This window comes from Myotis myotis, unplaced genomic scaffold, assembly GCF_014108235.1.
Source record: "Myotis myotis isolate mMyoMyo1 unplaced genomic scaffold, mMyoMyo1.p scaffold_m19_p_15, whole genome shotgun sequence".
Taxonomy (NCBI): domain Eukaryota; kingdom Metazoa; phylum Chordata; class Mammalia; order Chiroptera; family Vespertilionidae; genus Myotis; species Myotis myotis.
The window spans coordinates 5,391,142-5,417,213 of record NW_023416319.1 but is presented as its reverse complement, the minus strand read 5'-3'; the positions used below and the strand labels follow the sequence as shown (position 1 = coordinate 5,417,213).

The following is a 26,072-nucleotide window of genomic DNA, read 5'->3' as shown; positions in this document are numbered from 1 at the left end:
GCAGGGGAGCAGGGAAAGTGGATTGTGCCCTGGCCTGGACTGGAGGGAGTGACGTCACCCTTACTTGTCAAAGGGAGCCAGGCTCTGACACATTTATGGGAACCTGCTGTCACTGCCAACTGCGTACATGCTATCTCCTTTAATTGCATGATTAGTGTCATTTCTTCATCGGAAAGACCAAGCATTTTCCTGTTCGGTGGCATGAAGCTAACATAAAATCAAGCATGTGGTTCCTGAAAATATTCACAGTGTTTTTTAAAATTGCCATAGTGCAGTAGTTGGGCAATAAATTTTCTTCAATGAGATGCTAAAAAAAAGCAACACAAAAACACATGAACACGTGCTGTTATGCCCAAGGAGAGCTGGTTACTGATTTACAGGCAGTCTGTGCAAATCCTGTCCTCTTCTGCCAATGAGTTTATAATTTGGTTTGATCGTCTCCAGGTGTTTATATTTGCCTGTGATGTTACACACATAAAACTGGAGTAATAAACATATATCATCTTCCTTCCTTCGTGAACGTACCCCTCGTGTGGGCACATTCGCAGCAGAGTCCTAATGAATCCATCCATAGGCTAGCTGTGCTCACACCGACATACGCCCATGACAATAAATAAAGGCGGGCCTCTATCCATCCACACCAGCAGGCGGTGTGAAAAAAAGTTCTCCTTTCTCCACGTTTTCCCAGAGAGAGATGCCCTTACAAACAAGGAATGCCGAGGGTCCCTATGAGCCTGGGACGCTTCCCATTGGAATGTTCAGAGGCCTGAGGCGGGCGTGGCCTGTAGGAGGCACTAAGGGCCCTGGCGTTCATTTCCTAACAGTGTTCTGATCAAACATTCCTTGCCTGGGATTCTCTTGGAAGCCTGGCTGCACCCAACCTTTCATGTTGTCCTGGGAGAATCTATAATGACCCTCTTCAATGTCCTTTGCTACCGTTATGAGCATTGGAGTGGCCCTATGTTTTAGATCTTTGTATGCTCCCATTATCCTGCCATAAATATCCAATACAGAACCAGTGAGTAAACGTCCAAGATCCTGCCAATGGTCACTCACGTGCATGGCGCCCAGAAGGAGTAAAGCCAGTCATTCTTTAAGCTCGTCACCTGCTGCCGTCCATATGGAGCCCTCCGGGGTGGAAGGGCAGGTGTGGTCTTTCTCCCCTACTAGCTGCTCTCCCTTCTTCTAAAGCACAGTGATGGTTTTTCCCTCAGTAGGGGCACCCAGACAGTCACTCTTTTCTGGTTTGCTGGGGATCTCCCAAAGAAACCATCAAAGGGATAAGCATGCTATGTAGACAGAAACCATAGTTACTCAGGTCTCCTACCAAACTATCGTAACTCTTCAAGCTCCCTGGGTGTTACCAAACTGTGTGAATCGTCTCCGGTAAGGATCAAGTGATAAGAAGTATGTAACACATGTAAGGTATTCTTAAATCTGCAAAGCTCTAAACACATGGTGGTGGTGATAGTGGTGGAGGTAGTAGTGGTGATGGTGATAGTGATGGTGATGATGATGGTAGTGGTGGCAGTGATGACAGTGGTGATAAGGATGATGGGGCAGTGCTAGTAGTAGGGGAGGTAATGATGATGGTGATAATGGTGGTGGTGATGGTGGTGAGATGATGATGGTAGCAGTGATGGTGATGGTGGTGGCGATGATGATGGTAGCGGTGATGGTGGTGGCGATGATGATAATAGCAGTGATGGTGATAGTGATGATGATGGTAGTGGTGGTGATGGTGATGACAGTGACAGTGGCAGTGATAATAGTGGTGGAGGACAGTGTAGTAAGGCTGGTAGTAGGGGAGGTAATGGTGATATAGCTGGTAGTGGTGCTGGATGGTGGCAGTGGTGGCCACAATGGGAGTATTTCAATATAGTATCATTTCTTCACCTCAGTGCCATTTTCCTCTGATAAATAGCCTATTGCTCAACAGAAAAATCCCTCCCATTGCCGGATGCTGAGTCACTTTCTCTTTACTCCCTGGAGCCCCTCCCCGAGACAGAAAGGGAATTCCCGGGGGTTTTCTGGAAATTTGAATCCGCCAGCATCCCAATCATGAAAAGGTCACCCCCACCTGGCTTTCTTCATTTCCCTCGCCTCCTCCCTGAAGGCTGAATGGGCAGCCTGGAAGGGCCGGGCTGAGAGTGTGGGCGGTGGGGTGTGACCCCAGGAGACTACTGGGGGAAACTGCATTCTCCCTCCTTCATCAACCCAGAGCCAGCCAGGCAGCTCTGGCAGAAACCTTGGTGCCATCTGCTGGCCATTCCAAGTATGGTACCCTGGAGGTTAGACTGTCCAGGGGACACCTAACTGTACAAAGTGCTGTGTAGACTCTGGAGGTGGACAGTAGAGAAGACAAGTTCCCTTCTTCACAGGCTGTCTGGAAGGTGAGGGAACGTACCAGCTGGGGTCTCCTGGGGAAAAGGTTGGAAATGTTGATCAAGACCATCTGAGAAGGGCCTTGAATGACAAACCAACAATTTGGGCACCAGTCTGCCTGTGTGCCCCAAAGTGTGCCCAGCAGAGAGGTGGGGCTAATAAAGCCCCAGGAGAAACACAGCACACTTTCTGGGGGATCTATTCCACTCAAAGGAATAGAGAAAATGTTGAATAGTTTTAAAATAATTTTAAATTAAAACAAATGCATATGTATTATCCAGGAGAATGCAAAATTCTTACAATTTTTAAAGACAACACAGCAGACTTTAAAGACAGTTTCCACATGCAGGAGATGTCTGCTGCCCCCTGGCGGTCAGGGTCTCTGAGTGGAAGAGGTTGAGGCACTGCATAGCAAACCTTGGAAGGGACTTCATGTGGGTGATTTCAGATGGAAGACCAGTTCCGGCTTGGAGAGGGGCCAGGGAGGAAGAGGAAGTCCTCAAATTCTGCCCTGTAAGGGGGAAAGGCAGCTGGTGGAAGGTGAAAACCTTCACTGAAATCTAAACTTTCCTTTTCACGAGAAAGGCAGCTTTGGTCCCAGGGACTGCAGGGCAGCACGGAGGACAACTGGCTGTCCCAGCTAGCAGAACGCCAACCAGGTCCCTCCTGAGAGAATGGACTAGACACGGGCCGGCCCACAGAATGAGTAAGAACACGGAGACAAAGAACATAAAAGGATAGGAAAACAACACGGGTGTCTGGTCAGCCTTTGATAATGAGTGTCACACATTTAAATGTTCACACATCATCCTTAACGTCAGCATGAACTAGACCATCAAAGACAATCTGATTACATAATATGCTTCTTCATGTGTCACCGCCATGAACTTGTTAATAACACATGTAATTATACATGGAGGAGTGGATGGCAGGTATACCCAGTAGAAGCATCTAGAAGTCTGCGTGTGATTTCCTGCTGCTTCCCATCCGCTTGAGTGAGACAAAGCGAAACGACTGTCCTGGCACCACGGCACACGGCGCCATCGCGCCAGGACACGCTGCCTGGCCCTCCTGCCAGGCCTCCAGGCGGACCTGCTTTTGCTGCTCTTAGGTGCCTGTGGTCTCTGTATCCTCTGGCCACAGGAGGCTGCTGCCCAGCTCCAACCAGCTTCAGTGGCAAAGGGAGGGGGGGGGGGGTATTGGGAAGTCACTCGGGTGGTGCCCAGGTCAAAGGGGACTGACCAGCAAGGCAAAAATCAGGAGAGCAGAAGGCAGGCTGGTCCCGGGACCCTCAGCAGCTGAAAGCAGCCCGAACGCTGCCCCTCCCTGTACACACCCCTCACTCCACTGGCTCTGACACCACGGGGCCACCTCTCTGCATGGGCGCCACCCTCACCCTGCTGGGCTTTAACACCCCTGCTGGGCCACCCTCCTCATCCTACTGAGGTTCAGATACCTCAGGCTCGCCACCCTCTAAGGGAGGGCACACCCCTCTCCACCAAGACCTGGCTACTGCTGCCTAGTGTGCGTCCAGAGGCAAATGGTTTAGCTTTTCGCATGCGAGGCAGCTTGTTTGCAAAACGGAGACGGTAAGACCTCTCTTGCTTTTCTTTTGTGAGACGCTGTTACAAGGACAATCGCCAAGCGCAGGAGCAGCATCTGCACTGCCCCGTGTGCGGTGGGCAAACGCGAGCTCGCCAGTGCAGGATGCTTCTCCACCCTCGAGCTCACGTAGCTCCCACCGAGGGCTGGACACCTGGCTGCTGCACAGACAGACGCTTGTTTGCTTGCCTTTTCTCCATTAATAATATTTCCATGTAAAACGAGGCCTCCGCAGCCCTAAATCCTGAGCTATCGTTATTCTGAAATAGCGCAGTGAGACACACGATCTTATGGGAAGTGTTAGGCTAAACAGAGCTTCTCATCGCACATGGAAGCAAATGAAGACGGTCCCTACGCATGTGTGTGCGTGGAAACTGACAGTCCAGATGATGACGGGAAGCTGAACCTGCTACCTGCAATGCTTGATACGAATCATAAACGGCTCTTCTGTAACTGCCCAATCATCTCTGAAGAGGTGTAATGTAAGCATTCAGGAGCACATCCTTTTTAAAAAATAAATTTGCTTTCCTGATTGTGTAAATGAATTAATTGACAGAGGAGCATGGAAGCCCCTGGGTGTTGATAATCTTGTTAATAAAACATCATGGAATTTTTCTAGGAGAAAAAAGGTTGGTTTTCTGACATCAGCCTTAACAGAAGGGAAAAATGTTCCTTGCAAAACAGCAAACCTAAGATCAGCAGAATCCCATTAATATAAAAAGGGGACATTGATCAGAAAACAAGAAAAAAGAGAATATTGGAAAATAAAGAAATCTCTAGATAGTGTAATTTAAAAAAAGAGAAAACATGTTGAGAATTCAAAATAAGTAAAGAGATACAAATAAAGATGTAGAAGACATTTAAATTGTGGAGAAATAGGTATAATTCTGATACTAAATTTTAAAAACCTGATAAAAATTAAAGTTTGCTAAGAAAATTTAAATTGTCAAAATTGTCTTAAGAAACACATAAGGAATTTAAGCAGATTAGTAACCCTGCAAAAATTTAAAACTGAAAGAGTAGTTTAGAAGGATCTTGGGCCCAAATGGTTTGACAGCAGATTTCTTTACCTTCAGCTTCCAAGAGCCTATTATTTCCATTTTATATAAATAGTTCTATAAATCTGTGAAAACTGCAAGTTTACCAATTCAATTCATTAAACTTAGCATAACCTTGATAATATACCATGAAAAAAAACAATAACTGAAATTCTCTTATGAAATAGATATAAATTTAAATTGCAAATCAAATAAGCAAATTTTCATGTAATAATAACACTGTAAGCAGGTGTGACTTATAATACAAGGATGGTTCAATACTTGATCTGATTTGCTTTTTATAAATATCTTTTTTTTTTTAATCCTCACCCAAGGATATGTTTATTGATTTGAGAGAGTGAAAGAAACATCAATGTGAGAAACACTGATCAGTTGCCCCCTTTACACACCCCAACTGGGGATCAAACCCACAACCTAGGTATGTGCCCTGACCAGGAATTGAACCCACAACCCTTTGGTGTATGGGACAAAGCTCCAACCAATTAAGCCGCCTGGCCAGGGCTGTTTCTGCTTTGTTTGTGCTTTTATTTTGATCTTTAGATTCCACGTAGAAGTGAGATCATACAGTGTTTGTTTTTCTCTGTCTGACTAACAGAACACCCTCAAAGTCCAGCCATGTTGCTGCGAACGGCAGTATTTTAAAGGGATCGCTTTGGGCAATGACATGAGAGGGCCGGAGTATTTTAAAGGGATCGCTTTGGGCAATGACATGAGAGGGCCGGAGTATTTTAAAGGGATCGCTTTGGGCAATGACATGAGAGGGCCGGAGTATTTTAAAGGGATCGCTTTGGGCAATGACATGAGAGGGCCGGAGTATTTTAAAGGGATCGCTTTGGGCAATGACATGAGAGGGCCGGAGTATTTTAAAGGGATCGCTTTGGGCAATGACATGAGAGGGCCGGAGTATTTTAAAGGGATCGCTTTGGGCAATGACATGAGAGGCCGCAGGGAGGAGGCGGCGAGTGGAGGAGTTAGGGCTCCTGCCCAGGAGGACCGTGAGGAAGGCGTGGACTGGGGCAGGAGCGGAGGTGATGGAGGGGCAAACTTGGGATGCGCTTTGTAGGAAGGGATGCCAGGACTTGCTCTGGGTCTGTGCACTTTCCTGGGCTCTAGAGACCCTGGCTCTGCCGGGCCCATGGCTCCCTGACCTGTGTGTCCAGAAGATGAGGCATCAGGGATGACTTCAGTTCTGGAACACAGATTGCGGTGCGGGGCATGCTATTTTAAGCTGTGCCTCCTCCGCCTTCAGGATCTGCAGAGACTTAGAGATATAATGACCCTCGCATTGATTGAGGGTCGGATGCCAAGGGGACTATTGAGCCTAAAAGCCTGGATAAGGAGAGAAATTGTAGGCCAGCGCTGAGAGAAACGTCTATATTGAGAAAACTGGCCCCATGCCAGAGACTGTTAGCCCTGGGATTATGTCCATAAGAAAAACAGAGCAGTAATGAGGACTCTGAAGGAACGGTTCACTGTTCGCTCACCAAGCATTTCTGATGGGCCGGCTCCAGACTGGCCTTCAGGTGCCTGGGAAGAGATGATGCCTCCCCCTCCAGGACCCCGGAGGATACTTCCATGTTGTATTTATTATCTGGGCTGCGGCTTCTCGTGGTGGGGACTGTCATTTCTGTGTCCCTAGCACAGAGCCAGCCCGGGTCAGTGCTATTTGGGGATGGGGAGGTGCCTGAAGCTTTGCCTGGGAGAAAAGTTCATCCTAGGAAAATACCACTATTGATCACAAGATGGCGCTCTAGGCTCAACACAGTTTAGGACACAGACCTTGGGTTCTTAGAAATCACCTAAATACCACCAATCTTTTTTATTATTATTTAAATATCAGGAGGGCATATTAATTTTTCTTCTAACCCAGACTCTTGTTTGTGTAAACAAGCCATAAGATGGACTTCTGAGTTGTCTGGGCACCAGGCTGAGTTCACTTTCCAGCCGGCTATGAAGTGTGCAGTTGATCTGTTGATTGCTCCATTCTGAGTCAGCCTGGGTACGGCTCAATTCTGTTGCCTTAAGCAAGGGGGTCTGAGCATGACTTCTATTGGGATTAATGGGGGTAAGCAATTCCTTTACAGCGGGACTTGCTAGCTGCAGGACGGTAAGCCTGGACTTCCAACGACCTGCCTGTGCATGGGGACGGCACCGAGGAAGGGGTGCTCAGAGCTGAAGAGAGACACACAGAAGCCTGGGGACCCCCTCTGAGCCCCTGGGCCCATCCTGCCTAAAGCCAGGCCTGAACTTTTCAGTGGCATCAACCAACGTCAGCCATAAATTCCTTTCCAGCGTAAAGCCCGTGTGAGTTCGGTTTTTCCCTCTCAACACTGTAGGGGTTCAAACTACTACATTCAGAGAAAGGGCCTTGTCCCTTGAGATGGTTTTACAGACCGAAGGCAGAGGCAGGTGTTTGGTCTCTGGGGTCAGTTGCTTGGGCTTGAACCAGGGAGCCCAGGGACAGCCTCAGAGGTGCCCGGCCTCGAGGACCCAGACACTGTGCTGGGCGCCGGACATCTTGGACCTGAGATGGGGGAGTGAGGCAGCCTCTGGGTGCTCATCCGTGGTAATGACTACGATGCTAACAACTCACCTTTCAGACAAAAATGAGATGGAAGAGTTAGCTGCACACCCGTGTTCACTGCAGCACTTTCACAACAGCCAAGACATGGGACCACCTGAGTGACCATCAGCGAGTGAACGGATAGAGAAAATGTATAGACACACACACACACGCACACACACAGGAATATTACTCAGCCATGAGAAAGAACAAAATCCTGCCATTTTCAACAACAGCGAAGCAAGTCAGCCAGAGAAAGACCAATATGATACGATCTCACTTCTATGGGAATCTCCAAAAGCTGGACACACAGAAACAGGAACTAGAACGATGGTACCAGGGGCTGGGGGCTGGGAGAGATGGTGGTCCAAGGAGACCAACTTCCAGTTCTAAGATGAACGAGTCTGGCGCTCTAGTGCACAGCTGGTGACTGTGGTTAGTAATCCTGTATTATATAATTGAAAGTTACTAAGAGAGTAAATCTTAAATGCTCTCACCACACACAAAAAAACAAGTGGTAATTACGTGCCGTGATGGAGGTAAGCCATGGTGGTCATCACTTAGCAATATATACAAATCAACAGCACACTACACACCTTAACTGTACACAGTATTATATGTCAATTCTCTCTCAATAAAGCTGCAGGGAGAGAAATAACCTGTCATGAGTAACGTGTGCTACCCCCCATTCTAACCGCTTCACATGATAGTATTAATCCCACAATTCTATGCAATGGGTACATTCGTCACCTTCACCAGCAGGTGGGGAAACTGGATCTTAAGGAAACTAAGACATCTGGCCAAGGTCACTCGCTGATAAAGAGGATTTGAATCCAGGCATGAAGCCCACATGTGTCTCCTCAGAGCTGAGACCCTATATTCAAGCCGAGGAATGTGGCTGACCAGCTGTTGAGTCACCTGACCCTCCACCCCGTCTCAGGCTCTCACGGCCCCCGACCAGGGCTAGAGCTGGTCCTAAGCGGAAGCGGAACCTGTAACCATGGCCCAGTGTTCTCAGGTGGGGACAGAAGGCACTGGCAGGAGGAGCTGAGCTTTGGTGCAAGACCCACGTCCAAATCCAGATCTATCCCTTACCAGCTGGGCACTGACCCTCTCTGATCAGGGGTTTCCTTGTCTGTAAAAGTGGGCCAACAAAAATATACACTTTACAAGATTGCTGCAAGGATTCCAAGAGATCCTGCAGGTAAAACAGAGAGGGCTGTGCCCCGATGCACAGGGCGCGCTCATGTGAAGCTCGTTATCATAGTTCTTGTATATGGATCGGGAGAAAGTGATTAGGAGACTATAAAAAAAAAACTCCGGGAAGCTCTCAGACTTTGAGTATGAGACACAGTGGTAGAAAGGTGGCTCTAGCCTGGGCAGCCCATGAAAATCACTTAGGAGAGCTTTTTAAAAATCTCATGCCTGGACCCCACCCCAGACCGGTTACATCAGAATCCTCGGCGATGAGGCCCAGACATTGATCTCTATGTAAAGGCACCCCGGGTGACTAGCGTTCCGCCAGGGTCCGGAGCCAGGGCTGGAGTGTGCGAGAGTTTGGTCTGGCAGAAACGGTGAGTGGAGAGGCCCCCACCAGCTTTCTTCCCGCAGCAGAAGACGGTTTCTCTCCAACAGTAAAATCAAAGCTCTTGGCCCCACTCTGGCTGTTGAAATTTACACAAGGTTTGGAAAGGTCTGCTCTCCACCTTGGTGTTGCAATTAGCAGCTCCTCCAGGCTTCGGAGACGTGGTGACAGACAAAATGAATGCTCTAGGACCGTGGTCAGCAAACTCATTAGTCAACAGAGCAACAGAGCCAAATATCAACAGTACAACGATTGAAATTTCTTTTGAGAGCCAAATTTTTTAAACTTAAACTATATAGGTAGGTACATTGTTATTCACTTAATTAGGGTACTCCTAAGGCTTAGGAAGAGCCACACTCAAGGGGCCAAAGAGCCGCATGTGGCTCGCGAGCCGCAGTTTGCCGACCACAGCTCTAGGAGATTAAACAACCAGGCGATGTTATGCCCACAAAATTAGCTGGTCCAGCCCCGCGCCCTAGCAACTGTACTATTACTCCGGGTTTCCTCCCAGAGCCTCTGGTTGTTCACACCACTCCCTTTCATTAAAATGCGAGGCACAGTTAGTTGTAATTTTAATGAAAAGCAAAAAAGGAAGCCAAAGAAACTTTTAACCGCCCTTCCAATTGCATCAGGCCTGCCCCAGACAAAGAGGATCGAATTGGCAACTTGGAAATTGGGGTGCTTATTTCAATTTCCTGTAGACGTAGCATCCCGTGCCCCTCGAGGCTGCACAAAGCAGTCCTGCCTTTTATGAAAATGCAGTGTACATGCAAGCCAATCCGGGGCTGCTGGGCTTTGTGTGGGAGTCAGGCCCTGAGTGCCCCAAGCTCAGAACGCAATGTCCCCGGAGGAAAATCGCTTCTGTGCAGCAGGAACAGGCACAGAGCGGGAAATTGGCTGGTTGTCAGAAGGGCGGGGAAACCCTCCTCTTTCTAAACTCTGCCCAGTTGAACTGCCAGCCTCACCCTCTTCTCAGACGGCGTCTCCTGGGCGACCAGCAAAGACCAGGCTTTGCTGAGCTCTGCCACTTCACTGATGCGGTGCCCATGGCTCCGGGTAGGAAGAATCTCTGAGATGCGGTGTCTGGCCCAGACCCTTGGCTTCTTGTCGTCCCCTAATCATATCCAGCTGTGCTCTTGGCTGCCTTGGCCTGGCCATCTTATTCATTGACCACTGTGGGCTTCCGGCCTCAAATTATTATCATTATTATTATTTGGTCTCTGCCAGAAAGTTCTGACTACAGGCTTTACTGTCGTTTCTCTGGGCTTGAGGTTAAGAATACACCCAGTTTTATCCTTGAAAGCAGGGGTTGTTAACCAAGGTTAAAAATTCAGTGGGTCTTTGGCGTGGGATCGGAAAATAACTGCCCTTTATTGGTGACTCGTCTACAATAAAATTCGTCATTTCCTTCAAGTATGAATGCAGGCAGAAAGGTACAGAGTCAGGTTAGAGACACTGTCACCAGTAGAAAGCGCAGGTCATCTGACATTACATCACCACGGGGGCAGATTCTCAAAATACTGCCCATTCAAACGACTACCTCAACATTACTCCAGTGACCATCAACCTACCACTGGTATTTTAATATAGTAATAAAGAAATGGATATACTGCTGTATCCCAAATGTGGGTTTTTAATATCTGATAACTATGTTTTAATACAAGTGGTGTCCTCTGTAAATGTGTTTTAGTTTATGCGCTTAAAAACATTACCTCAGAACTTCCTCCTCCAGGAAGACAGAATATATGTACTTTTTCCTATTCCTCCAGCTAAACACAACCAAAATCCTAGATATTACACGAAAAGTAAGACATAAGATTCTGAAGGGAGGGAGGACGAAGGCAGGCGAAATAGGGAAACTGGGAGCGACATAGCGGTGAGTTCCCTGGTTTGTCTCTTTGTCTTATGGATCCCAGGCTTGGAACTAAAACTGCTGGCAACACAAAAACACCACTAGACATAGACCCCAAAAATCCCCTCAAAAGCCTGCTCTCTCTAGCCACGTGCAGGAAAGCAGCTTAGCAAGCCAGATAATCTACAGGCGACACCGGCCCTCTACTCCCGCTACTCGACAAGATGAAACCAACATCCATAGTACACTGCACTCAACAACAGCAGAATATAATTATCTTCACGTGCCCGCCGACCATCTACCAAAATAGGCCATATCCTGAGCCAGAGAGCAAATCTCAACAATTTTAAAGAACTGAATCTTACAGAGTGTGTTCTCTGACCACAGTGATCAAGCTAGAAATAAATAACAGGAAGGGAACATAAAAACCTCTCAACACTTGGAAACTGAAGAACACACTTCTAAATAGTCCAGGATCAAAGTGGATGTCTCAAGGAGAATTTTAAAAAAACACATGGAACCACCCAGCTGGTATGGCTCAGTGTCAACCTATGAACCAAGAGGTCACAGTTCATTTCCTGGTCAGGACATATGCCAGGGTTGCGGGCTCAATCCCTGGTAGGGGGTGTGCAGGAGGCAGCCAATCAATGAGTCTCTCTCATCATTGATCTTTCTCTCTCTCCCTCTCCTTTCCTCTCTGAAATCAATAAAAATATATTTAGAAAAAGAAAAAAAAAGCATGGAACTGAATGAAAAGGAACCATATTGTGGGATACAGCTCACACAATGCTGAGAGCACAATTTACAATGCTAAATACATACTTTAGAAAAAAGGAAAAGTCTTAACCAATACTCTGAGCTTGCACCTCAAAGAACAAAAAAAAAAGAACAAATTCAGCACACACAGAAGAAAGGAAATTTGTAACAGCAAACGTCAATGCAATTGAAAACAAAAACAATAAAGGAATCAATACAAAAAAAAGAGCTGGTTCTTGGAGAAGATTTGTAACATTCACAAACATCTAGAAAAACTGACAAAGGAAAGAAGACAGAAGACACAAATTATACATATCAGGAAGGAAACAGGGTATGTCACTACAGTCCCTGAAGACATCCAAAGAATACTAAGAGAATGCTATGACAACTTAGATGAAATGGACCGCGTCCTCACAAAGCACAAACTCCCACACTTCAAATGTTTAGAAAATAAAGTATTTAAATAACCCTACAACTATTAAGGGAATTAAATTTGTAAATTTTAAAACTCCAAAAACAAATCTCCAGGCCCAGATGGTTTCACTAGAGAATTCTACCAAACATACAAAGAATTGGCATCAGTTCCCCACAATCTCTTCCAGAAAACAGAAGAGGAGAGGACCTTTCCCAATGAATTACATGAAGCTAGTAATTTCTCTGATACCAAAACCAGACAAGGACATTACCTCCTCTATGGTTTCCATGACTGTCCTCTGACCCCAGGACAACTGTAAGTTCCCAGGGGCAGAGATCATGTTCCACCGCTCACGCCACCCAGAGAACCCAGCTAGTGTCCAAGAGCACCAATGAGGAGGTGAGTCTGTGAATGAATAAGGGAGAGAAGCGTCTGAGAGAGGCAAGACACACTTCTCTTTGTCGTGAGAAGATTATTCTAGAGACAACTGTGTTTGAAGCTGTCCATCCCCCTTTCTGAGGGCACTCCCACGTCCTCTGGAGGGATTTGCTCTTTCTCCATGGTTCTAGACCAGCGGTTCTCAACCTGTGGGTCACGACCCCTTTGGGGGGCGAATGACCCTTTCACAGGGTCGCCTAAGACCATCGGAAAACACATATATAATTACATATTGTTTTTGTGATTAATCACTATGCTTTAATTATGTTCAATTTGTAACAATGAAATTGGGGGGTCACCACAACAAGAGGGACTGTATTAAAGGGTCGCGGCATTAGGAAGGTTGAGAACCACTGTTCTAGACTGATGGGATTGCACTTGGTTCTTTGTTCTGTCTGGCCCAGGGGACAAGCCAGGTCCATCAGATGTCCCTTCCCTGTGATTTTAAGCTTGAGCTGAGGGTCACAGAGGTGGAAAGAAAGTAGCATTCGCTTATCCCCAGAATGTCCCCAACCAGATCATTCCTGCCGTGAACTTATTGTTGTGGTCCTTGGGCAAGTTAAACTCCCTCTTGACACGTACATTTCTTCATTTTAAACACTGAGTCCAGACGAAGTAGCAGGACACTCACTCACACAGCTGTGACAAAGTACCAAAATACCAGGAATCCGTTCTTTCAGGGTGATTTGGCTTTGAGTTCATTTAGTACTCATCCAAGAATACGCATCACCCTCATGCACGGTCAGCATACGGTTCAGCAGCGTCTCAAACAAGCTCGATCCTACAGAAACTCAGTGACACGCTGGGAGAGCTTGAGAAACCACTTATGTTTTCCATTTCTCCCTTATACCTTTATGAATCGCTGGTTTTAACCATACGATTATTGTTTTAACAATACGATTATTTTTTAAAATCAGAAAAATAAAAAGACAGAATCGAAGCAATCCGCTAAAGCAGGTCTCTGCTGTGCCACTGTCACAGGCTCTACGGCCAGGGTTAAGCCCCACACACGCTGGACACCAGTCGCCTCATCTGCTCCATGTGGGGACCGGGCCAGGTGCTCCCTCGGGGTCCTTCTGGTTTAGCCTCTCTGCCCCTCTGGAGTCGGGTGTGTTAACTGGCAGCACTACCAGCCAGTGGGAAACCCTCCATCTTCTCCCAGTCCCAGCTGGCACAGCAGGAGCCAGGGTTCTGTCACGTGGGCAGTGCCTGGCCTGTCCCAGTGACAGGCTGCAGTCAAGTCCAGAGACCAGCCTCCTTGCTATGATGTGCAAGACCTTTCGGGGTCTCTTCCACCAGCTGCGGCACCAGGAGTTGGCCCGCTCCCTGAGTCTGGTTTGCAGGAAGAAGAGCCCTAATGAGCTACTGTCCTCGAGAAGGTGCGCTGACCGTGCGTAAGGGGATGCGTATTCCCTGATGAGTACTAATGAACTCCAAGCCAAATCACCCTACATGAATGGATTCATTAAGACTCATTCAACCTACCTCGACAATGAGCATGAGGAACTGACAGATACATGCTACCAAGATCTTTCCTCTCCTAATCCAGGCAGGCCGATTGCTCTTCAGGCTCCAGCCGCAGTCCCAGCGTGTCATTACCTCTTGACAAGCATAATGAGCACCTGCGTGGTAATGCCTGACAAATTGCTCACGTACTTGTGGGGGCGGTAGGACACTCGTTTAGGCAGCCAAAGCGTCCTCCAACCTTCCATTCCCGGGGAAAATAACCAGCAGCAAAGGAAGACAGATACGGGCAATAATGTTGCAAGAAAGGCAGGAAATAAATTCCATCTAAAGACAGAATGTCAGCCCTGACCGGTTTGGCTCAGTGGATAGAGCGTCAGCCTGCAGACTGAAAGGTCCCGGGTTCGATTCCGGCCAAGGGCGTGTACCTGGGTTGTGGGCACATCCCCAGTAGGAGGTGTGCAAGAGGCAGCTGATCGATGTTTCTCTCTCATCGATGTTTCTAACTCTCTATCCCTCTCTCTTCCTCTCTGTGAAAAATCAATAAAATATATTTTTTTAAAAAATAAAGACAATGTCAGACCTCCTTTGGTCAGCATCCAAGGAGGGCATGAGTTTGCTTGAGAGACCCACTGTGGGTTTGGGCTTTGTCTCCAAGCCAGCCTTGGTATCACGTGTGCCAAGAGCCCAGCTGTCCGGGCAAACACAAAGCACCAGGGACCAAGGGGTGTGTTTCGGGACAACCCCATCATGTTGGGAAACACCTGCTTCCCGAGAGGGAGCTCCGTGTAGAGGGGAAGGACGATGGGCTTTGCAGCAGTGGCCTGAGTCTGATTCTCCACGTTGCCACTCACAAGCCAGAGGACCGTGGGAGAGCGGCCTCGTCTCTCTGTGACTTACTCCCCTGGCCTATAAAATGTGAGACGATTGCAAATGGCCGCAAATGAAACAGAGCTAAGGTTATTACTGTTATGACTGTCCCTTGTCATTATTAGCGTGTCAACTGTGTGGTGCAGGACAATGTGCCGGGAAGGGGCTTTGGAACCAGATAGACCTGGATTCACACACCCACCCCGGGCGGGCCATGCCCACTGGCAGGAGTGGGAGGACGAGGACGCCGCAAGTCCAGCTACTGCCCAGTCGGGATAATGCGCAGGAAGCAGGCAAAGGCCTGGGTGGCACGTTCAGCCAGAAGCGGGCCAGAACCGAGCGCTCTCCCATCCGCACCCCACCCCACCCCACCCGTCTCCCATCCCCCAACACACACCCGACCATCCCCCTCGAGGGCCCAGCCATGCGGGAGCTCGTGCGTGTACCTCGTGTACCTCGGAAGTCCTGCGTGGTTTCCTCGGTAAGCAAGAAGCGCCTGCGAGGAGCTACGTGCGGGTGACTTAGGCTCCGGCCGCAGAACCCGTCCCGAGAGGAGCCCCAGAGGATGGGTTGTCCGCATGGGCCGAGCCGCCCAGCGCCGGGAAGCTGCGTCCTCTCCAGCGCAGGATCTCGGGAGGACCGCGGGGACGCCCCCAGTGGCCGGCGCTCCTCAGCGCCTCCTGCCCGCAGCACCCCCTACCCCGCAGCGCCCCCTACCCCGCAGCACCCTCTGCCCCGCAGCGCCCCTAGTGGCCGGCGCCCCGCAGCGCCTCCTGCCCGCAGCGCCCTCTACCCCGCAGCGCCCCCTGCCCCGCAGCGCCCTCTGCCCCGCAGCGCCCCCTGCCCGCAGCGCCCTCTGCCCCGCAGCGCCCCCTGCCCGCAGCACCCCCTGCCCCGCAGCACCCTCTGCCCCGCAGCGCCCCCTGCCCCGCAGCACCCTCTGCCCCGCAGCGCCCCTAGTGGCCGGCGCCCCGCAGTGCCCCTGCCCCGCAGCGCCCCCCACTAACGCAGGGCAGAGCAAGGGAGGGGCGGATATTCAGGGCTTGGCCTCTGGCCTGGCTCGGACTCAGGAGGGAGAGCGAGGCCAGACCGGCGCTGGGCCAGCAGGTGCGGGCGGCGCCGGGGGCAGAGCAGGAGCCTGCGGAGCGTGGGAGACGAGGCTCAGGCCCAGTCTCCGGAGCAGCTGAAAGACGCTCTGGGGGTGGCGCGGGGGCCGCAGACACCGCAGGCCTCCAGGACCGTGTTGCGGGGTCTGGGGGCTCGCAGACCGGGCCTAGAAGCTCTGCGAGACTCCCCAGAGGCGACCCCCGCGTCACCATGGCGCGGCCTTGGTGCTGGCCCGGCGCTCTAGCCACCACGAGGCGCCTGGGCGCCGCTGCCGCGTGGCGCAGCTGCAGAATAGCCATGAACTCATGAGGACAGGAAGCCAAATGCCCACAGGGAAAGGACGCGGGGCTGCGGGAGGACCACGCGGGAGCAGAGGAAGGCGCTGGGCACCCAGCGCTGCGATTCAGGCGCCTAGGCCAGGCCAAGGCCAGCAGCCCGCTCGCTGGTGGGCACGGAGCGGTCCCTGCACAGCCCAGAACTACAGGCCTGCGGACGTCCCACCAACGACACCCTCTGCTCTTCGGCCGGGAGAACGGCCCGGCAGCCCCGCTGTGGCCCCTCAGCCAGTCCCCCCTCCCGGAGCCAGCTCACCCTGCAGGGGCGAGAGGCACCAGCAGTGGCGCTAGACGTGCTGGTGCAGCGCGCAGGCCCCCGCAAAACTGCGGGCTCCTGATCCTCCTCCTCCACTCACCTCGTTTGCCGAGGGACGTAGGAGACCACAGGCACCCGCGTGTCCCGGACGAGACCATGCCCTGGAGGCTAGGTCAGGCGGAAGCACCTGCCCCCATCAGCTGCACTTTAAGAGCGCTGATTATTAATGTCATTACAAGCCTAAGAAGACATTTGTCTCCCAGAAAGCAATGTCGGTGTGTAAATGCCCCGAGTTCTGTAATTATGTCCCAGAAGGAAAGGGGGTTCCCTGGAGAAGCCTGGGGTAGGAAGGAAATTGGAATAAACAGGGGCCTGATTTTAAGAAACGGTGATGGCCATTAAAGGTGCTTACCAGCGCTCTGATTTCCCACCTGCGTCTGCCACTGGGTCTTTGTAATAAGGAGGAGGCCAGTGTTCCCCAATGGGCAGAGCAGCCTCAGAAGGATTCGCTCCACACAGGAACCTGCTTGTTTTAGGTTCCACCCAGCAAGGCCAGGCCACCCATCTGACCGCCCTGGGGCAGGTTATGCTACAGCAGTGAGCCTCCTACCCAGATGATGGGCGAGCCTCCAAGGATGAAGACCAAGGGCGACTGGTGCTGTGGATTACGGAAGAAGCCCAGCGCCTGACTTCTAGCCCAGAGCTCAGGCCTGCAGTTTTCACTTAATATTTCCAGCTCAAAGGATTTTTAATTTATTTTTACTTGGCAATAACTCATTGTGTGTGGTAGGGAAGAGTGTAGCTTTCCATTCATCATTAGAGGCCATTCTAGAAGGAGGAGATGAATTCAGGGGCGGTGGTGGGAACAGGATTTAGTCACCAGCAAGTGGAGAGGGTTTTTTGAGAGCTGAGGGAGGGAGCAGGGAATGCCTAATAGACTCTGTTATTTACTTGTTCTGGCTGAATGAGACACATTCGACTTCTCATTGCGAGACCCCTCTGGCGAGCTCTCCGGGTGATTTGCGGCATCATGGGCCCTGCGCAGATTCTGTGCAAACTCTTGTTGCCCACCACTGCTCAGTCATCTGTGAAACAATCAGTTGTGCGAGCTCCAAGACCCCACAGTGGGCAGGAAATGCAAGGGCGGCAGCCCTCCACTTGTTGGGTGCCGTCCACCCCCTGCAACAGAATAGCAGGGTCGCTCTCCAATATGACTCGCCTTAGAAGGACCCACAGGGAGATGGATGCTTGAATCTCACCAGCTCCCCTTCACTGGGGTGGGGGTACCTTCAGATCGGAGGTATTTCATAGATACTGTGGGAAAGAAGAAAAGAGGCAGAATAGAGAACTAAAGAGTGGGGAAATGAAGAGGAACTGAATTGGAAAGAAGAGAAGAACCATTCAAAACCTGTTGGAAGTGTGCACACTCGATTCAAAATAAGGCTTTCTCCTTCCTAAGACTCGTCGAGGATGTCTGATCTTTTAACAAATCCAGATTGCAGCTCTCATCCATCCAAATTAATATTTTGCATTTCCAACATCGGTAGACTAGCTTGTCTCATTTAGCAAAATATACGGATCCCTGGAAAGGTGAACCTAAGTTCATTTTTTAACTTCCATTTTAGAAGTACCAGTAAGTCCTGCTTATGATTCTGTCATGAATGTTTTGGAATCTAGATGATCAAATTTTGTTCAAAGGCCCAAGTGTTGAATGTTTTTCAAATTCCCCAAGTTATATGTGGAGGAGGGTGATAAAATGCCAACATTTAAATAATGAGCCAGATTCATGACGGTATATAGACACTAATCCTGAAATTCTCTACTCTCCCTTTGATGGGCCTGTGGAGTTAGGCCCATGCAATCTTGGAGAGCACAGAGCTCGGTGCCATGTCCTGAAATGCTGTCATTACTGAGGTTGGGCCCAGGGGTTCACAGAAAACCCCAAGTAACAGTTCACTCCTGAAACTGCTGGAACTGACAAATCCAGACTGAGTAGCATGTTTTTCAGGGCATGATTTATCCTTGCTTTAACCTTGGTCATCCTAAGGTTGTGTAGTTACACTGTGTGTGTAACTGGCTTGGTTTATGAATCCCACCACTGAAGACTCTACTACTGATTTAATATTTATTGAGCACCCAAAATATGTCAAACACAGTACAAGCCCCAGCCTGCAGAGCTTTACACAGCGAGTCAGCCACACATGCGTCTTACACACATAGCAAAGACACCAATGCATGAAGGAAAATCAATCAAGGAACTGCCTTAGGGAACGAAGGTGCTCCTTGGGGGATGGGCCCTGGGCTCACTCCCAAATCTAGCCACACTTTCACCTGGGTCCCCTTGATGTCAGTTCTGTGCCTTGTTTTTGCAAGACTACTGGATGTTCAGGAATGCAAACCACAGGACAGAGGTGGTTAACTAGCCTCCCAAGAAAACAAACCTGGAGCTTAGCACCCCCTGTCGAAGAGCCGGCTGAACGTCCACAAGAACAAAATTCAGGAAGGTTACATCAACAGAAATACTGCTACCTACGCATCTCTCACAGTTGCGAATTCCAGGTAACTGTTGCCAACACATATTGAAACACTCCCCAGCCGATTTAGTGAGATAAATCTATTGATTGACTGCCAAAAGTGAGACCTGGTGACAATGCCTGCAAAGAGGATTACAGAACCTCCTGTCGGCCTGGGAAAGGGCTGCTGCCAAGTACCAGACGGGCTCAGTTCCCAGGTCTATGGCCTGTATGACTCCTTGCAGGAGGAGGACTGGATGCTTGCTGTTACCTAAAGTGAATTATATTAAATAAAATTTCCTAATGCAACCTTATGTGGATTTCTCTAGGATTCATTTGAGATTTTTTTTAAATATATTTTTACTGATTTCAGAGAGAGATGGAAACATCAATGATGAGAGAGAATCACTAATTGGCTGCCTTCTGCATACCTCACACTGGAGATCAAACCCACAAGCCTAACATGTGCCCTGACCGGGAATGGAACCATGGCCTCCTGGTTCATAGATCAACATTCAACCACTGAGCCATGCTGGTCGGGAGTGGGAGATTTTTTTTTAAGTTTGTTTTATAGTCAAACTAGTCCCAAATAGATTTCAATAGGGTAAGAATTAATTAGTTGCTATTCATTTGCCAATTGGCTTAATTTGTAAAAATATTTATAAACACAACACAATTCCCCAACCTCTTCAGGCTCTCCATAAAATCCATATAAGTGTTAAAAAGTTTAAGCTGTAAGCAAGATAGAAACAGGTGGCAGCTTTTCTAGTAATTATTGGGACACTTTCTTCTCACAGTTGATATAGGCTTTCTTACATCAGGCTAATCAGGGAACACTTCAGTTTTTGGATTGGGAGTAATTCCTGGTGTATAACTTTATAATGCAATTGATCTGATTGGACTCATACAGTGCCTTACGCATAGGAAATGTGTAAGGAAACTGTTGAATGAACACCTATAGATCCCTGATTATATTAAAACCAACTGAAATGCTTTAAAAAAAAAAACACTTATGCCCAGCCCCATCTCACATCAATGGGACTCTGTGAGCAGAGGGTCTAAGGCCAGTGGTTCTCAACCTTCTGGCTCTTTAAATACAGTTCCTCATGTTGTGACCCAACCATAAAATTATTTTCGTTGCTACTTCATAACTGTAATGTTGCTACTGTTATGAATTGTAATGTCAATATCTGATATGCAGGATGGTCTTAGGCGACCCCTGTGAAAGGGTCACTCGACCGCCAAAGGGGTCGCGACCCACAGGTTGAGAACCGCTGGTCTAGGCAGTGATGTTTTCTGATAGCTCCCCCAGGTGATCCTAGGAGCAGCCAGAGCTGAGAACCAGTGAATTTAACCTTGCAACAAAGAGACCCCAATTCGTCATATTTCTCCCCAACTAATCCCATCCTTTGCCCCATCGCCTCCACTCTCCACACATATTCAACCAAAGAATGCTCTAAGGCAGTGGTTCTCAACCCTCCTAATGCCACGACCCTTTAATACAGTTCCTCGTGTTGTGGTGACCCCCAACCATAAAATTATTTTCGTTGCTACTTCATAACTGTAATTTTGCTACTGTTATGAATCGTCATGTAAATATCTGATATGCAGGATGTATTTTCATTGTTACAAATTGAACATAATTAAAGCATAGTGATTCATCACAAAAACAATATGTAATTATATATGTATTTTCCAATGGTCTTAGGCGACCCCTGTGAAAGGGTCGTTCGACCCCCAAAGGGGTTGCGACCCACAGGTTGAGAACCGCTGCTCTAAGGAAACATGACATGTGTGGCCTTGAGCCTCGAAAGTAACAGAACTGCTGGAAGCACAGGAGCCTGTCCCTGGGGTGCCTGGGAGGTAAGTCCATTGGGAGGGCGAGGGACACAGCGTTGTGGGCGGGCTGCATTATTAGAGCACAGGGTCTTTGTTCTCCACGTCCACAGGTGAAGCCAACCGCTCGAGTTAGTGTCATTGCCAAAGGTAACTTGCATCTCCCGAGTTAACCTGTGTTTTCCTTTCTCCCAAGCCAGGCTTTTCCTACCCTTCCCCATGCTTCAAACACTCGAGCCATATACCTACTAAAGACTCGGATTGAGAACTAGCCCAACCACCAATCCTCACCCTTCCATCCTGGTTGTTGGCACTGGAGTAATAGCATCGAATCCTTGTCATCCCCAAATCGCCCCCTCTTTTGCTTCCTTTCAGGGAACACCTTAATGAGTGAATGCGCTCCTTTCCAGGAGTAAGAGAAGGGGAGGAGGGGAAACACGGATTCAGCTGCTTAGTGAGCTGTGGCGGCCCTGGAATCTGACAGTTGGTAACCGAGAGGCTGCAGACATAGCTCAGGCCCTGCATGTCACGAGGGCTGATCTGACAGCTGGATTTCAGGTGTCATTTCCTAACACTCCTGCCCTCACTGCCCACTCACTGTCCAAACATCAGTGTGGAAACCCTTGTCACGGGGCACTTGTCCTCGTTTACAGAAGGTCCTCAGGGTGTTAAGGTGAGAATTAGCAGCATGGTATCGTGGCCCAACGGCCTTCACCTGTTCCCTTAACCGTGTGTGGAAGGAATTACGTGTTTGGTCTGTGCGTCCTGTGCGTGACTGCTTATTTTTCTGATTGGGCCTTAAGGAAACTTCTCCCAGTCCTTGTCATCTGGATTGATCATGCTCCAAGCGTGTCACTGCAGAGCAGGTGCTGAGTGGCTGGAAGACAGCTGTGGATCTGCTGCGGCCAAGCGATTGGAGGGTGCAGGAGAATGCTGTGGCACGCAGCTGCCACTGCATGTTCAGGAAAGCTATATGTGAGTGCCCACCAGTGGCAGGCACTGGGTGTGTATACACAAACATACACACAGATAGAAGGTCTGTCCTCTGCACGGCTATCTGTCCCCTTAAGTGACTGGTACCTTTTCCTCTTTATTCCTATTTATTTATCTCTTCACTAACTAATTTATCTCATCATTTTCAAATAAAAGTGGGGGATGAGGAGGGGGAACATAACAGCAAGACCTTTTCAAAGGTCCTTTTTAAGTGTTTTGTACTATAAATGCAAGTGGATTTCAAATGAAAATGATGCATCAAGGTCTTATTCAGGAAATGCTAACATCCTAGCTGTAGACTAGGAATGCCTATTTCCCCGGAATTTTAGAAATAAATGGGTTCAAATTAGGGAAGCAATATCAGGCATTATATCTCAGCCTTAAAAATTGCATCCATTTTAAAAGGCAAACTGAAGAGCTTTGCCAAACTCCTACGCAGTCACTTTAACTCCTACCCGCAGTGTTCCTTCTCATCTCACCATTGAGCAAACAGGAGGCAAGGCATGGGAAGCAGCCACGGTTAGGAAACACTGTTTTAAAACCCAAGAGCTTTGTTTGGCCTTTAAAGCATAAAGAGACAAATAATAAATCCCCTTTCCTCTCCTGGGGCCTCCTCCAAGCAAAGCACTTGCACCAAAGCCCACTTAACATTTCACAAAGACTCAAGGACAAGGCAAAGCTGCTGGACAAGGGGACTGGGCTGGAAGTTTGGCCCGTCTTGGTTTAGCTCTGGAGCTGGGAACAAGCCCTCCAGCCCAGCCTCGGAGACCAGTGGTCGTGGAGCTCCCCAGCCCAGGCCGGGTGCAGTGGCCTCAGATGACCACGCTGACTGTCATGCTCTGGCCTTGCGGCGCGATCTTGCGCGGCCAGGCCAGCAGCAGCTTGCGCAGCTCCTCGCGGAAGCTGTCGTGCAGCCACGCGTAGATGAAGGGGTTGTAGCAGACCGAGCTCATGGCGAGCCAGTGGCAGAGCAGCTGCACCAACCCGAAGGCGTCGGGGTCGATGGCGCGCGGGTCGAGGTCCCGCAGCAGGTTGAAGACGTGCAGCGGCAGCCAGCAGATGGCGAACACCACCACCACCACCACCAGGAGGCAGAAGGTGCGGCGGCGCCGCGCGCGGTCCCAGTCGGCCTGGCTCTGGGTCACGCAGCCCGGCACCACGCGGTTTCGGAGCTTCACCGACACCCGGACGTAGGACAGGAGGATGACCAGCAGGGGAAGCAGGTAGGTGACGAGCAGCAGTCCCCAGGCATAGAGCTGGCGCTGGCGCTCCTGGGACCCCCAGAACTCCTCGCAGAGGCGCACGCGGTGCGGCTTGAGCTCGACATGATAGGTGTGCAAGGCCGCGGGCACCGCCAGCACCGCGGACAGCGCCCAGATGCCCAGCACCGCGTAGGCGCTGAAGCGCAGCGAGATGCGCCGGCGAAGCGGGTGCACCAGCACGACGTAGCGGTCCACCGCGATGGTGGTGAGCGTGAACACGGACACGTAGACGGTGACGGGCTGCAGGAAGAAGACCAGGTGGCACAGGCCGCCGCCGAACACCCAGCCGCGCGGCTCGAAGGCGTAGGCCAGCGTGAGCGGCACGCAGGCGGTGCACATGAGCACGTCGGACAGGGCCAGGTTGCCGATGAGGAAGTTGGTCACGTTGTGCAGCCGGCGCACCCGCGCGATCACCAGCACCAGCAAGCAGTTGCCCGCCAGCCCCACGACGACCACGAGGCTGTAGAGCAGCACGATCAGCCCCTTCAGCTGGTGCACCAGCTGCAGACTCTGGAACGGCGTGGTGGCCGGAGCGCCTGCGCCAGCTGCTGACCCATTGCCCACCGAGGCCTCCGCACTCTGATTGCCAGGGGCTGAGGCCGCTGGGAGAAGTCCAGGAGAGAAGTCAGGAACCAAGGGGTCCTGAGTCATCGGCAGCGAGGTCATGGCCACCTGTACAAAGAGAATCCAAGTGCCTCACTTCCCATTCTCTACCCGCCCCCTCCTCCCGAGCCACTCCCCTCCCCAATTACCTACATCCTCCCTTCGGAATAACTGGCCAACATAAATAATAATTAAAAGCGCTGTCATCCCACCTCTGCAAAAATAAATCTATGCGTGGCTCTACGTGCACAGGTTCTTTACATGCCTCCTAGTCCATTTAGGGCTGTGGCAATCCACGCAGGCGAGATCCAGGAGCTCGGTCCTACCTGGTGAGTGCGGCGTGGCGGGCGGGAAAGCGCTCCAGGGAGGGAGGGAGAGAATCTGTCCCCTGGAGGTCCAACGCCCTGGACTGCCGTGCAGGCTTCTCGCTTCTCTGCTTTTCTGCGGAAGCTGAACCGATCCAGGAGTTGACAGCGGGCTCGCAGCTTTTGAGGGGGACTGGGAGCGAGCCCCTCCCTTCTGCCCCGCCCCCACTCCAGCGCGCCCTTGTATGGGAAATAGGGGCGGAGCGAAAACCTTCAGGCTCGGCGCTCAGACTACTGGAGCGAAGGGGAGGGTGGAAACAGAAAAGGAAGGAAGGGTGGACACCCCTGGGCGGGAGCTTGCTGCGCCCTAGGAGAGTCCCGCTCCCGAGAAGGGCGGGGCGGACAAGGGGAGCGCGGAGCCAGTTCTCTAGGAGGGAGCGAAGGAAGAAGTGTGGGTGTGGGGGAGAGATGAGGGGCCCGTCCTTAAGCTGGATCCTGCGTAGAGTCCAGGCTGGGGTTAAGGGAGTGGTGTAGGGGTCCCGGCAGGGATTTAAAATGTAGAGCCTGGAGCTGGCCGCAGACCTTCGGCCCTCGCCCACCGCAGGACCCACTGGGCCCTTAGCCTACGTTGCGGATCGGATCGGGCCCAGCCAAAGACGGGGCTCAGCACCGCGGACAGCTCCCGCGGGCCATGCTGCTGGGAGCTGTGGAGCTGGGGGGAGTGGGGGGGAGTTCCGACCCCTCTCTGGGTCCCAGGCATTTAGAAAAGGGACCAGCCTGGTTCAAAGAGCTGCCTCGCCGCCTGCTTTCTGGGCTGGGGCTGCCATGTTGAGGACAGTAGGGTGGAGAGGAGGCCAACCACCGGGGTCTCTGGGGGTTGGAGGGTCAGAAAATACAGCCCTCACGCCACGGTCACTCCCCAGGCACACTCAATGCCTGGCCCCCACTGCACCCTTTCCACTCTGCTTTCTTAGCCACAATTCCCTGTCCCTTCTCTGTCTGACTCTCCCAGTACAGAATGTAAGCTACTGGACTGGGACCCTACTCTCTCCCTCCTAACATGAACACCCTCAGGGCTCCTCACCTCATTTTAGGAGTAAAAATACATACAAATACTAGTAATTGCAGGATTTCCACCAGGATCACAAAAGTAACAAACATTTGAGAAGCTTAAAAGTTACCTGAAATCTTTAGTCGCAGCAGTAAGTCTCATTGAAATGAAAGTCAACTTGGACCACCTTGGGGGGCAGGGTGGGGAAAGAGTCTTTGTAACCTGATAAGCTCAGGGGAGGCCTGCATGGGGGTCCCTACAAACTCAGAGACTGAAAGTAGCCACATTGGATAGTCTGAACGAAGAGTGGATTATGGAAGGCAGTCACATCCTAGGCCTTTAGCTTCCTTTACAAGGGTCAATCTTTACCTTAAATAAGCCCTTCTATTGTCTTTTTGCAGCTGAGACAACATATCTTTGGAATATTAGAGTAATCCACTGCACCAGAGTGCTTGACCCCAGGACCCCTCATTGTGATCTTGTTCTCCAAATACCATCTCTATGTGCTGTAGATGATCATTGTTAGCTGTCTGACACCCACCCGTGGGAACAAAGTGTGTGTCTCTCCATTTCACTCTTTCTCCCCCCCTCCCTAATCTACCACCAGTGGATTTCATGTAACCCTCCTTACACCTCCTCCTTTGATTCTAATGTATACAATAAACTGCCTTTCTCTGGAGCATTTTCTCAATCTGTGAGATTTTGCTTCCCAGCAATTATCGTCAGTTTGGCTCAAATAAACTCATGAAAATCCTCTACAGCTGTAGATGTTTCTTACATGACACTCCTCTGAAGCGGTTTCACCCCTTCGCATCTTACGTCC

General features: G+C 50.3%; 1 protein-coding gene across 1 annotated transcript; it reads right to left on the bottom strand.

The window, feature by feature from the left end:
- Positions 1-20,890: 20,890 nt before the first annotated feature.
- PRLHR (prolactin releasing hormone receptor) lies at positions 20,891-25,384 on the bottom strand. Its single transcript, XM_036335833.1, has 2 exons — positions 24,220-25,384; positions 20,891-23,962 (listed from the first exon to the last, which is right to left on the bottom strand). The coding sequence occupies exon 2, from the start codon at positions 23,954-23,956 to the stop codon at positions 22,841-22,843; it is 1,116 nt and encodes a 371-aa protein (XP_036191726.1). The 5' UTR covers positions 23,957-23,962; positions 24,220-25,384; the 3' UTR covers positions 20,891-22,840.
- Between the last annotated feature and the right edge of the window lie 688 nt (positions 25,385-26,072).